The 13,483-nt window shown below is 51.0% G+C and overlaps 1 protein-coding gene across 2 annotated transcripts in view; it reads right to left on the minus strand.

Moving 5' to 3' along the window:
• Positions 1–1,057: 1,057 nt before the first annotated feature.
• Positions 1,058–13,483, minus strand: part of usp37 (ubiquitin specific peptidase 37) — a 90,080-nt gene continuing 77,654 nt past the window's right edge. The window contains exons 20-24 of one of the 2 annotated variants that reach the window (XM_070875154.1): positions 12,739–12,799; positions 6,428–6,543; positions 5,834–5,903; positions 4,199–4,337; positions 1,058–3,551 (exon numbers count right to left, since the gene is read on the minus strand). In XM_070875154.1, coding sequence (XP_070731255.1) covers positions 3,464–3,551; positions 4,199–4,337; positions 5,834–5,903; positions 6,428–6,543; positions 12,739–12,799 — 474 coding nt within the window. In that variant the 3' untranslated portion in view covers positions 1,058–3,463. The remainder of the gene's footprint in view (positions 3,552–4,198; positions 4,338–5,833; positions 5,904–6,427; positions 6,544–12,738; positions 12,800–13,483) is intronic. The other variant, XM_070875155.1, reaches the window with a different exon arrangement.

Raw genomic sequence — 13,483 nt, forward strand, 5'->3', positions numbered from 1 at the left:
GAGGGAGAGAGCGCGAGCGGCGGGGGGGGGGGGGGAAGGGGGGAAAAGAGTGTGCGCGAGCGAGGGGGAGGAGAGAGGAGGGGTGAGAAGCTGTAAAATTGTCCACTATTGAGGAATGCTGAATGCAAGCAGGGTTGGGACCAGCCCGACGGGTGGCACTGTTGATCACCGCACGCGGGCACGACACTGATAGCCGTGTATCAATGCCACTAATGCAAAGATAATTATCCCAGTGTGTGACAAAGGAAAGCCAGGTGTTGGCAGCACCGCTCACTGTTAAAATGGTTTCATCCTCCCCACCAGTGAGCTGCAGCTCGACAGCAAGGGCAAAAAGAATCTGAACATTTTTCAATTCATCTTCAGAAAGATGGTTCCCCATTCTTGCAAGGCGGGTGTAGAGAGACACGGGCAGCCGTGGGTTTAGAGAGAGTGTTGGGATTCTCTGCTCGGATCAAGCCAGGCAAAATCACTGAATAGACGTCGAGAACCCACGCTCCCCGGCTATAAACAGTACAAGTGACCAGCTGGAGTGATTTACGGTTTGATCAGCACATCCCTTCATCTGCGAGGCAGCAGGTCCCGCGCACTGGGCGTTGCACCAACTCTCTGACTGGGTGCTGCTCAGGCTCAGTGCCTGTGCCAGGCGTCGGGGGAGGGGTTGAGGAGCGAGGCCTAATCCCGGGAGCGTGGAGGCTCTCCCGTGGAACAGGCGCGCCGTTAAAAGGGTGACGGGATTTTAAACTTGTGGTGTCCCACAGACGGTGGGGCTCTGGGGGCAGTGTGTGGAGCGCTGTCTCACTCTCTCCCACACACCAAGCGAGGGGTGAAAAGAGCAAAATGAGTAGTGAGGCACTTTGCGGGAGCAGAACCACTTCACCCGATTTGTGTTTTCTGAACTTCTCAAGCATCCAGAGTTGCACCCTTCCCCCGAGGGACAGAGTGTGCAACCCGCTCCCCCCCGCAAGCAAAATACAGGCATTAGCCCCCCCCCCCCCCCCCCCCGTCAAAACACGGGCAGTAGTCCCCCACCCTCAGGAAGGACAGTGCGGTACCCCCCCCCCACAGAGGGAGAGTGCAGTCCCCTTTTGCCTAACCCATAACTAAAGAATCTGCTGGGCTCCAATCCCGCCCCCCCCAAGAGAGCAGCCTTTGCTGATCCCCAGTGGGCACCGGCCCTCGGCCGACCAGGAGCTCGGTCTCCGCCACTCAAACCTCTTGTTCCTTCCATAGATTAACGACACAAGCAAGTGGGTTGCAGTTGATTTAGCACAAATTGCTTTTGACCCGGGAACAGTGGGGTCTTTGTGCCCACAGTTCTGAGGGCGAGCCCTCAGGCAAATCAGCCGCACGGGTGGGAACGGGCAACGCAGCCCCCGCTGCAAGCACTGGGCCGGCAGGTATGGCCAATCGCGGCAGGGACACGCCATGACCCGCTTCATCAACACCGCTGAGTGAGAGCAGCGTTGGCACTGGAAGAGAGGCAGGAGAAACGGAGAGAGAGAGAGAGAGAGAGAGAGAGAGACGGAGGGAGGAAGAGGGGAAGGGACCAGACAGAAACGGAGAGAGAGATAGAGGGAGGGAGGAAACAGACAAACGGAGAGAGACGGAGGGAGGAAGAGAGGGAGGGAACAGGCAGACGGCGATTGAGACAGAGGAGGAGGGGGGGGGTGTAAAACAGACATGGAGATAAGAGATGGAGGGAGGAGAGGGAAGGGAACAGACAGAGATATAGAGATGGGGGAGTGAGGGGGTGAGAAACAGACGGAGGAAGGGTGATGAGACAAAAAGAGTGTATCGTTATTTTATCACCTCCAGGCAGTAGGACTCCCAAGATTTGTCAATCGGCCTCTGACTGCCATCTCTTGGAGAGAGGCAGCTCTCAAAACTACACCTTACAACCCCAACAAAACTCCAGTGCAGCGTCTCTGGGACAATCAGCGGTGAACTCTGACCCCGGTCGGCACGAGACGGTTAAAGTGGCCGAGGTCGGGAGCCTCAACGAGGACCGGCGTCCGGCAACAATTGTAACACCTCGCGGGGTGCCGCAGAGGCACAGGAATACCGTAAAAAAAAAAACGCTCGATAATCTACTCAACACTTCCGTTGTGCAAGCCCAACGGATCAGCAGTGCGAGGAAGGGGGGCTCTGCATCACGTGCAGCTTGGCCCAATGGTGAGGAAAAGCCCGTGTTACTGGTGCTCAGTTACCAGCATATTAGGGCCCCCCCCACCCCCCACTCACCGGGCAGATTGGCCAATGGGAGGAGAAGAGGTGCTTCTCCACAGGGATGAGTGACACAGCGGAGGGGGAGGGCAGTGGGACGAGGGAACGGTTTCCAGTACACGGGCCCGAGATGCAGAGGAGCAGGAAAATAAAGTGCAGCGCGAGAGGCCGCAGCTGAAACTAAAGGTCGTCTCTCCTCGGCCCGAGGAAGGAAGGCACCAGCGACCCGAACCGCCGGCGAACAGAACAGAATCATAATTAGAAAAAAGCCCGCTGCATGAACAGGGATGGTCTCACAGAGCGATGGCCTGGATTCAGCACACAGCCCCGGGGCACTTTGTCTAGAGTTTGGGGCCAAGATCCCAACCCCGTGCTGCCGATACCACACCCTCGCAATCAGAGCTCTCGGGCAGTTCGGGGGGGGGGGCGAAGAGGAACATCGCTCCCGGCTTTCTGTGGAACAGCGAACTTTGCAAAAAAAAAAAGCCCACGGACGCTCCCGTGAGGAAGGCGTGATCGCGGGGTGCTCGACGGCGCACGAGAAAAGTTCAAACCCATACATCTTCTCCCCCTCCCCTCTCCGAAAGAAAAATATCTCGGAACATCATGTACAGTGTTAATGCTCTGACCTTCAAAAAGAAACGCTTACGTTCTACAGCTCGACTATACAAACCAAACCCAAAACCCTGTTTAACCCTGACTAGGGTCGGGGGGGGGGTAGTCCCAGGGTGATTAATCCCACCGCTTGTGCCCATGTGCCTGGGTCGTGGTTTGCAGATCCACCCCCCCCCCCCATCCCATTTGGTTGGGGGGTACACACACAGACCTCTTCAGGGGAACAACAGCAACTTTAGATTCATATATTATATATTATTTTCTTTTTAAAAAAGAAACATAAAAAAGTAACCCTCACATCGAAACAGCCTTTGTGATACAATTTCATCGTGAATTCCTTGGGAATCTTTGGAAATAGTGACAGATTGACACCAGTACCGGACCAGGACTGGTGTAAAACTCTTCGGGTGCAGGTCCGTGAGCTCACCACATTGTGATCCCAGAGTGGCAGCGCTTTTCCTGGCTCCGAATGAGCGAACGGGTGAAAGCCCCGGCCCAGTGCAGTCCGGCGTGCATCCATCACTATTTTGGGAGGTATTTATCCCAGGACGAGCTGTAAACAACATTCGGTCCCCGGTATTAGAGTGCCAAGCAGGAGTATCTCCGTGCCATAGTCCGCACACTGTCACAGGGGCTGCAGGACAGGCCTGCTGGAGTCCAAACCCATCGGCTGTGTGCATCGCTCCACCTCCACCAGCTCCTCCAGTATCTCTCTGCGGCGCATGGGGGGAGGGGGAGAAAGGAAAGATTAGTTACAGGACTGTTCCCCCACCCCGCCAGCACTGCGCACACGGGAGAACGAGGGCTTTACAGGCACTGCCTGCAACCAGCACCTCCCCCCCCACCCACAAGTTGGCAATATAAATGAGGATATTTACACAGTAACAGGTACAAGATCGGGGGGGGGGGTGTTTAACTACAGCAACACAGGTATGGGATCGGGGGGTTATTACAGCGGTGTGTGTGTGCGAGAGAGAGAGCAAGTGCGTGTATGTGTGCGAGAGAGAAAGAGAGAGAGCAAGTGTGTGTGTGTGTGTGTGTGTGTGTGTGTGTGAGAGAGAGAGAGAGAGAGAGAGAGAGAGAGAGAGAGAGAGAGAGAGAGAGAGAGAGAGAGAGAGAGAGACAGCGTGAGTGAGTGAGAGTGTGTGTGTGTGTAAGAATGTGAGTGAGTGTGCGAGTGAGAGCGAGTGTCACTCCAACTGTTTAGTATGCGGCCCCTTTAAATTAGCTGCGCGGCAGTTCATGCGCGGTATTGCTTCCAGTGGCGGATGGTGAGCGGCCTGCGCAGACCTCGCGATCGATGTGTGTCCGTCCGCCACCTTGTGGGGCGGGTACGTTGGGTCGCTCGGTCAGCACTTACTTGTGCATGTAGAAAAAGATGTAGCCACTCTTGTCACGGTCTGCCTGCACAGTGCCCTCCACCGTCCTCGACACCTCCAGATCGTTGTATGTCAGCCATGTCTGTTTCTTTATGTCGAACACGTCACTGATGTAGTGCCCTTCACAAAACAAACATTCAAAGAGCCGTCAAGCCAGCGACATCAGAACATATTAGCAGGAGTAGGCCATTCGGCCCCTCGAGCCTGCTCTACCATTCAATAAGATCATGGCTGATCTCCTACCTCAACTCCACCTTCCTGCACTATCCTCATATCCCTTGATTCCTTCAGAGTCCAAAAATCTATTGATCTCGGACTTAAATATACCGCATTCTCCACTCTGCTTTCCCGTGTGGTGGCTGGTGTGCAACGGCCACCACACGTTAAAAAAAATCCACGCACAGACATCTTCCACCCTTCAGGATGTAGTTCGGGATCTGGAATATTAGGTTCTTCACTGAAACACCTGCGAACTTCTTGACGTGGAAGCAAGTCATCCTCGTTTCGAGGGACTGCCTATGATGATGAAATATACTCAAAGACTAAGCCTCCACAGCTTTTTGGGGTAGAGAATGCCAAAGACTCACCACCCTCAGTGAAGAAATTTCTCCTCATCTCAATCCCCTTATCCTGAGATTGTGACCCCTAGTTCTACATTCTCCAGCCAGGGGAACCAGCCTCTCAGCATCTACCCTGTCAATCCCTGAGAGAATTCTATACCTTTCAATGAGATCACCTCTCATTCTTCTGAACTCGAGAATATAGGCCTAGTCTACTCAATCTCTCCTCATAGGACAATTCCCCCATCCCTGGAAATCAATCAATGTGAACCTACATTGCACTCCGAGACACGTATATCCTTTGAGGTAAGGAGACCAAAACTGACTTAAATAGTACTCCAGATGTGGCCTTAACCATAGCCCGCACAGTCCTTTAACTGTCACCCGAAAATAAAAACACGGGAAAAATGGCAAATCGTGGTCTAATATCTGGCCGTATTTATTGAGAAGTTGAGAATAATTTCAACAACTCTCACTCCAACATCAGATATAAACCAACGACTTGTTCAAATCACTCTTTCCTGGTCACATCCAACAACAACTTATATTTAGAAGAATGAGAGGGGATCGCATTGAAACGTATAAAATTCTGACTGGGTTGGACAGACTGGATGCGGGGAGGATGTTTCCCCGGGGGCTGGGAAGTCTAGAACAAGGGGTCATTGTCTCATGAAATTTAGGACCGAGATGAGGAGCAATTTTTTCCACTCAGAGGGTGGTGAACCTGTGGAATTCTCTACCACAGAAGGCCGTGGAAGCCAAGTCACTGAATATATTTAAGAGGGTGATAGATTTCTAGACACAAAAGACATCAAGGGGTGTGGGGAAAAAGCAAGAATACGGTGTGGAGAGAGGATCAGCCATGATCATATTGAATGGCAGGGCAGGCTCGAAGGACTGAATGGCCTACTACTGCTTTTATTTTCTATGTTTCTATAACATGTTACCAAGCAGTGCAAAATACTCCAACCCCAAATCTCAGGGTATGTTTTATTACATCAGTACTGGTTTAGTCAGTGTTAAACCTGGTTGCGATTCAGAGTGGGCAGTACCTACCGGAAGAGGAGGAACTGCCAATGTGGCTGACGACACTGATCAGTCGATACGAGTGAGCGAGCTCGCCAGTCTGCAAGAACAGGAACCAGTCAGTAAACGGAATCAGCAGCTCACAGCACATTCATTGCAGCAATCCAGCACATCACAACGCCCGCCTCCTGACCCCAGGTAGCTCCCCCCCCCCGCCACAAGGCAGCCCCGGCCCCCCACCCAGGTACCCTGCACCCACCTCCCCCCAAAAAAATCAGGCGGGGCCCCCCGCCCCTCAACCCAGGCAACCCACCCTTCAAACCCCAGGCGCCCCCCCCTCACCAAACCCCAGGCGCCCCCCCCACCACCAAACCCCAGGCGCCCCCCCCCTCACCAAACCCCAGACGCCCCCCCCACCCAAAACCCCAGGCGCCCCCCCCCCACCAAACCCCAGGCGCCCCCCCACCCTTCAAACCCCAGGCAACAACCCCCCCCGAAGCCAAACACAGGCTGACCCCCACACCTCCCCCGAAGCCTCAATGGTGAGATCCATCAGAGGTGGTGCGGCCCACATCTCTCCCAGTACACACCGTGAGCACACGCACGCTCGCTCTCTCGCCTCACCTCCGCATTCCTCTTCAACTCCTCCGCGTCAGCCTCGCTGTAATCCATGTCCAGGATTTCCTCATTGCCGGAGTCTTCATCCGAACCCATGAGATCTACGATGGAGCTATTGAAATCTGCAAGGACAGCATTTATCATCATCAGATTGAAAGAAAATTAAAACAAGGCACCTTTACTGCTGATCAAAGCCAGAGAATGCAGCAAGTTCGATGTGCCCCTGTTTCATGTAGAACCAACAGTCGCATGCGTTGTTTTCCACGAGTAACCGATTCCCGAGCTCATCACCTTTAGATTGAGAGCCGCAGTGGAGAGGCCATGTATCAATACTTAACTGGGAAAGAAGCCATTACACTATATAATGTTAAGGCCCGTGATGAGACCACACCTGGAGTACTGCGCAGTTTTGGTCTCCTTATCCAAGGAAAGATATACTGGCCTTGGAGGCAGTGCAACAGAGGTTCACTACATTGATTCCTGGAACAAGAGGGCTGTCTTATGAGGAGAGATTGTGTAGAATGGGTCTGGAGTTTAGAAAAGTGATCTCTTTAAAACATACAAGATTCTGAAGGGGCTTGACAGGGTAAACATAGAAACATAGAAAATAGGTGCAGGAGTAGGCCATTCGGCCCTTCTAGCCTGTACCGCCATTCAATGAGTTCATGGCTGAACATGCAACTTCAGTACCCCATTCCTGCTTTCTCACCATACCCCTTGATTCCCCTAGTAGTAAGGACTTCATCCAACTCCTTTTTGAATATATTTAGTGAATTGGCCTCAACAACTTTCTGTGGTAGAGAATTCCACAGGTTCACCACTCTCTGGGTGAAGAAGTTTCTCCTCATCTCGGTCCTAAATGGCTTACCCCTTATCCTTAGACTGTGTCCCCTGGTTCTGGACTTCCCCAACATTGGGAACATTCTTCCTGCATCTAACCTGTCGAACCCAGTCAGAATTTTAAACGTTTCTATGAGGTCTCCTCTCATTCTTCTGAACTCCAGTGAATACAAGCCCAGTTGATCCAGTCTTTCTTGATAGGTCAGTCCCGCCATCCCGGGAATCAGTCTGGTGAATCTTCGCTGCACTCCCTCAATAGCAAGAATGTCCTTCCTCAGGTTAGGAGACCAAAACTGTACACAATACTCCAGGTGTGGCCTCACCAAGGCCCTGTACAACTGTAGCAACACCTCCCTGCCCCTGTACTCAAATCCCCTCGCTATGAAGGCCAACATGCCATTTGCTTTCTTAACCGCCTGCTGTACCTGCATGCCAACCTTCAATGACTGATGTACCATGACACCCAGGTCTCGTTGCACCTCCCCTTTTCCTAATCTGTCACCATTCAGATAATAGTCTGTCTCTCTGTTTTTACCACCAAAGTGGATAACCTCACATTTATCCACATTATACTTCATCTGCCATGCATTTGCCCACTCACCTAACCTATCCAAGTCGCTCTGCAGCCTAATAGCATCCTCCTCGCAGCTCACACTGCCACCCAACTTAGTGTCATCTGCAAATTTGGAGATACTACATTTCATCCCCTCGTCTAAATCATTAATGTAGTGTAAACAGCTGGGGCCCCAGCACAGAACCTTGCGGTACCCCACTAGTCACTGCCTGCCATTCTGAAAAGTCCCCATTTACTCCTACTCTTTGCTTCCTGTCTGACAACCAGTTCTCAATCCATGTCAGCACACTACCCCCAATCCCATGTGCTTTAACTTTGCACATTAATCTCTTGTGTGGGACCTTGTCGAAAGCCTTCTGAAAGTCCAAATATACCACATCAACTGGTTCTCCCTTGTCCACTCTACTGGAAACATCCTCAAAAAATTCCAGAAGATTTGTCAAGCATGATTTCCCTTTCACAAATCCATGCTGACTTGGACCTATCATGTCACCTCTTTCCAAATGTGCTGCTATGACATCCTTAATAATTGATTCCATCATTTTACCCACTACCGATGTCAGGCTGACCGGTCTATAATTCCCTGTTATCTCTCTCCCTCCTTTTTTAAAAAGGGTAGATGCTAAGAGGTTGTGTTTCCCCGGGCTGGTGTGTCTGGAACCAGGGGTCAAGTCTCAGGATAAGGGGTCGGCCATTTAAGACATGGATGAGGAGGAATTTCTTCACTCAGTTGGAATTCTCTGCCTCAGAGGTCTGTGCATGCTGAGTCTCTGAATATATTCAAGGCTGAGATCGATAGATTTTGAGTCCGGGGGAATCAAGTGATATGGAGATCAGGCAGGAAAGTGGAGTTGAGGTCGATGATCAGCTATGATCTTATTGAATGACGGAGCAGGCTCGAGGGGCCGAATGGTCGACTCCTGCTCCTAATTATGTTCTTACTCCCAGCTCTAATCATACAGCACACAGGAGGACGGCATTCGGCCCATCGTGGCTGCACCTCTATCCAATTAGTCCCACTCCCCTGCTCTTTCTCCATAGCCGGCACATTTTTCCTTTTTCATACATTTATCCAATTCCCCACTGAAAGTTACTATTGAATCTGCTTCCTTTCAGGCAGTGCATTCCAGATCACAACATGACGCTACATAACCACTCATCTCCTCCCCTCTGGCTCTTTTCTCAATTATCTTCAATCTGTGTTCTCTGGTTACCGACCCATCTGCCACCTGAGAAACAGTTTCTCTTTATTTAAACCCTTCATAATTGTGAACCCCTCTATTAAACCTCCCCATAACCATCTCTGCTCCGAGGAGAACCCCAAGCTTCTCGAGTCTCCCCACCTCATCCCTGGTCATCATCATAGGCAGTCCCTCAGAATCGAGGAAGACTTGCTTCCACTCCTGAAGTGAGTTCTTTGGTGGCTGAACAGTCCAATAAGAGAGCCACAGGCCCCGTCACAGGTGGGACAGACATTCGTCGAGGGAAGGGGGGACTGATTTACCACACGCTCCTTCCGCTGCCTGCGTCTGACCTCTTCACGCTCACAGCGTTGAGATTTGAAGAGCTCAGCGACCTCCCGGATGCACTTTCTCCACCTCAAGCAGTCTTCGGCCAGGGATTCCCAGGCGTCAGTGGTGATGTCACACTTCACCAGGGAGGCTTTGAGGGTGTCCTTGTAATGTTTCTGCTGCCCACCTTTGGCTCGTTTGCCATGAAGGAGCTCCGCATAGAGCAATTGGGAGTCTCGTCTCTGGCATGCGAACTAAATGGTTGCCCAGCGAAGCTGATCAAGTGTGGTCAGTGCTTCAATGCTGAGGATGTTGGCCTGGGCGAGTACACTGATGTTGGTGCGTCTGTCCTCCCAGGGGATTTGTAGGATATTGCGGAGACATCGTTGGTGATATTTCTCCAGCGACTCGAGGTGTCTTCTGTACATCGTCCATGCCTCTGAGCCATACAGGAGGGCGGGAATTACTACAGCCCTGTAGACCATGAGCTTGGTGGTAGATTTGAGGGCCTGGTCTTCGAACGCGCTTTTCCTCAGGCGGCCGAAGGCTGCACTGGAGGCGGTGTTGAATCTCCGCATCAATGTCTGCCTTTGTTGACGAGTCATCAAGATTCATGGCGCGGCCCTCGACAACGTGGACCACTTCCCATAGCTCGGGAGCTTCTCGTCAACAAAGGCAGACATTGATGTGGAGATTCATCCCTGGTACCATTTTAGTAAATCTCCTCTATGCCCTCTCCAAAAGTGTGCTGTCCAGAATGGCCCACAATACTCCAGCTGGGGCCTAATTAATGATATATGAAGGTTTAGCATAACTTTCTTTCTTTTGTACTCTATGCCTGTGTTTATAAAGCCAAGGATGCTGCCATATGCCTTTGCTTTTAAACAGACTTCCCAACTTGTCTTGCCACCTTCAAAGACTTGTGTACGTACACTTCCAGGTCTCTCTGTTCCTGCACCCCCATCAGGATTTGTACTGTTTAGTTATATTCCCTCTCCTCATTCTTCCTACCAAAATGCATCACTTCACTTTTCTTGGTATTAAATTTCATTTGCCATGGGTCTGCCCGTTTTACCAGTTTGTCTGTGGGAGTCTGTTACTATTCCCCTCACTATTCACTACATTTCAGAGTTTTAAGTCATCTGAAAAGTTTGAAATTATTCATTGTATACCCAAGTCCAGGTGGTTATTATACACCAGAGAGCAGTTGCCCAACACTGACCCCTGGGGGATCCCGCTGTACACATCCCTCCAGTCTGAAGAACCACCATTTACCACTACTCTCTGACCTTTAGAAAATGTATCGACACTACCACGGTCCCTTTAACTAAATGATAGACAGTACTGTACCCCAGTCTTAGTGACAGACCTGAACCCACCAGTACTGTACCCCAGTGTTATACAGTGACAGACCTGTACCCACCAGTACTGTACCCCAGTGTTATACACTGACAGACCTGTACCCACCAGTACTGTACCCCAGTGTTATACAGTGACAGACCTGTATCCACCAGTACTGTACCCTAGTATTATACAGTGACAGACCTGTACCCACCAGTACTGTACCCCAGTGTTATACAGTGACAGACCTGTACCCACCAGTACTGTACCCCAGTGTTATACAGTGACAGACCTGTACCCACCAGTACTGTACCCCAGTGTTATACAGTGACAGATCTGTACCCACCAGTACTGTACCCCAGTGTTATACACTGACAGACCTGTACCCACCAGTACTGTACCCCAGTGTTATACAGTGACAGACCTGTACCCACCAGTACTGTACCCCAGTGTTATACAGTGACAGACCTGTATCCACCAGTACTGTACCCTAGTATTATACAGTGACAGACCTGTACCCACCAGTACTGTACCCCAGTGTTATACAGTGACAGACCTGTACCCACCAGTACTGTATCCCAGTGTTATACAATGACAGACCTGTACCCACCAGTACTGTATCCCAGTGTTATACAATGACAGACCAGAACCCACCAGTACTGTATCCCAGTGTTATACAGTGACAGACCTGTACCCCAGTGTTATACAGTGACAGACCTGTACCCACCAGTATTGTACCCCAGTGTTATACAGTGACAGACCTGTACTCCAGTGTTACCTCGAGACAATGACAGGCTTGACCCATCTCAATGTAATAGTCTCCCAGAAACAGCCTGCGTTAGGGAGGATCCAATCTCCAACTGCATTATATGGCCCATAACCCACAAAGTGCAGCCCAGCTCAGTATGTGTCAGACTGTGGATTCGAGCCCCACAACAGGCCCGAGCACAAGCAGTCCTGCGAAGTACTGAGGGAGTGCAGCATTGTTGGAGGAGCTGCCCTTCGGGTGAGATGTTCAAACCGAGGGCCTGCTACGATATAGAAGAGCTGCAGAGATTATTCCCAGTGTCTTAAGCCTATGTTCTTCACTCAACCAAAATATTTACCTGTTAATCAGAGAATTGATCGAGATGTTTAAAATCATAAAGGGATTAGATAGAGTAAATAAAGCTAAACTGTTGCCAATGGCTGAAGGGTCGATTATGAGGGGGCAGATTTAAGCTGATTGTCAAACGAACCAGAGGCGACAGGAGATAAAACTTTATTTTATGCAGCGAGTTGTGGCGATCTGGAATGCGCTGCCTGAAAGGGAGGTGGAAGCAGATTCAATCGTAGCCTTCAAAACCAAATTGGATAAATACTTGGGAGAAAAAGTTGAGGGATATGGGGAAAGAGGAGTGGGACTAACCGGATTGCTCTTCGAAAGAGCCGGCACAGACTCGAAGTGCTGAACGGCCTCCTCTTGTGCGGTACTATTCTATGCTGTACCTGCCCGCACTACGAAGGAGTGGCAAGAGTTCGTAGAGGGATGTGATCGGGGCCCAGGAGAGCCGAGGGGCAGCACGGGCCAGCCCACACTAGGTCCGTGCAGCAGAGCTGGGTCCAGTCGTTCTGGTTAACCCTTGCCACTGGACCAAGACCTAGCTCTGTCAAGCCCGCGTGGTGGCTGGTGTGCAACGGCCACCCCACGTTAAAAATATCCACCCACAGGTATCTTTAAGATGTAGCTAGGGATCCAGAATATTAGGTCCTTCATTGAAACACCTGTGAACTCATCCCTTTTTGGCATGGAAGCAAGTCATCCTCGATACGAGGGACTGCCTATGATGATTATGACTATTCTATGATTCTATAATGCGTCCGTTTAAGCATGTGGGACCTTGCTGTGTGCAAATTGGCTGACACCCTTGCCTACACAACCGTGAGTGCACTTCCAAACTTGTGATTAACACAAGGCGTACAAAGTCATCGGAAATCAGTCACCCAACAGCGAATGCATTGTGTACAGCAGCTCAATTAATGCTGGCTAGGCTCTGGCGATGGTGCCTTACCCTGGATACTCAGCTCTGTGGCTCGCTTCAGATCATCGTCCTCTTTCATCTCCCGAGCCTCCTGCCGGGTCAGAGAGAGAGAGAGAGAGAGAGAGAGAGAGAGAGAGAGAGAGAGAGAGAGAGAGAGAGAGAGAGAGAGAGAGAAACTGTTTAATAGCAACTCTGGCTCACAAGGGGCAGATTTCACACGTACTGTCAACAAGTTTTTTTTCTATAAATTAGTTCCTGGGATGTGAGCGTTGCTAGCAAGGCCAGCATTTATTGCACATCCCTCAAAGTAACACAAGTTGGGCGAGGAGCGGGGCTAGCAAAGAGCCTTGTTTTTTGGGGGGGCGGGGGGGAAGGCAGAGCACACCCAGAGTCTAAAGGTCGTGGATTCAGGGTGGACGCCAAGGTTGGAGCACATAATCTAGACTGACCCTCCCGGTACCAACAACTTGTATTTATATAGCGCCTTTAACGTAGTCAAACGTCCCAAGGTGCTTCACAGGAGTATTATGCGATACGAATTTGACACCGAGCCGCATATGTAGAAAGCAGCGCAGGTCTTGGTCAAAGAGCTATGTTTTAAGGGGTGTCTTGAAGGAGGAAAGACAGGTAGAGAGACGGAGAGGTTTAGGGAGGGAGTTCCAGAGCTTGGGGCCCAGGCAACAGAAGGCACGGCCAGCAATGGTGGAGCGATTATAATCGGGGATGCTCAGGAGGGCAGAATTCGAGGAGCGCAGGCATCTCGGGGCTGGAGATT

The sequence above is a fragment of the Pristiophorus japonicus genome, chromosome 3, assembly GCF_044704955.1.
Source record: "Pristiophorus japonicus isolate sPriJap1 chromosome 3, sPriJap1.hap1, whole genome shotgun sequence".
Lineage (NCBI taxonomy): Eukaryota > Metazoa > Chordata > Chondrichthyes > Pristiophoridae > Pristiophorus > Pristiophorus japonicus.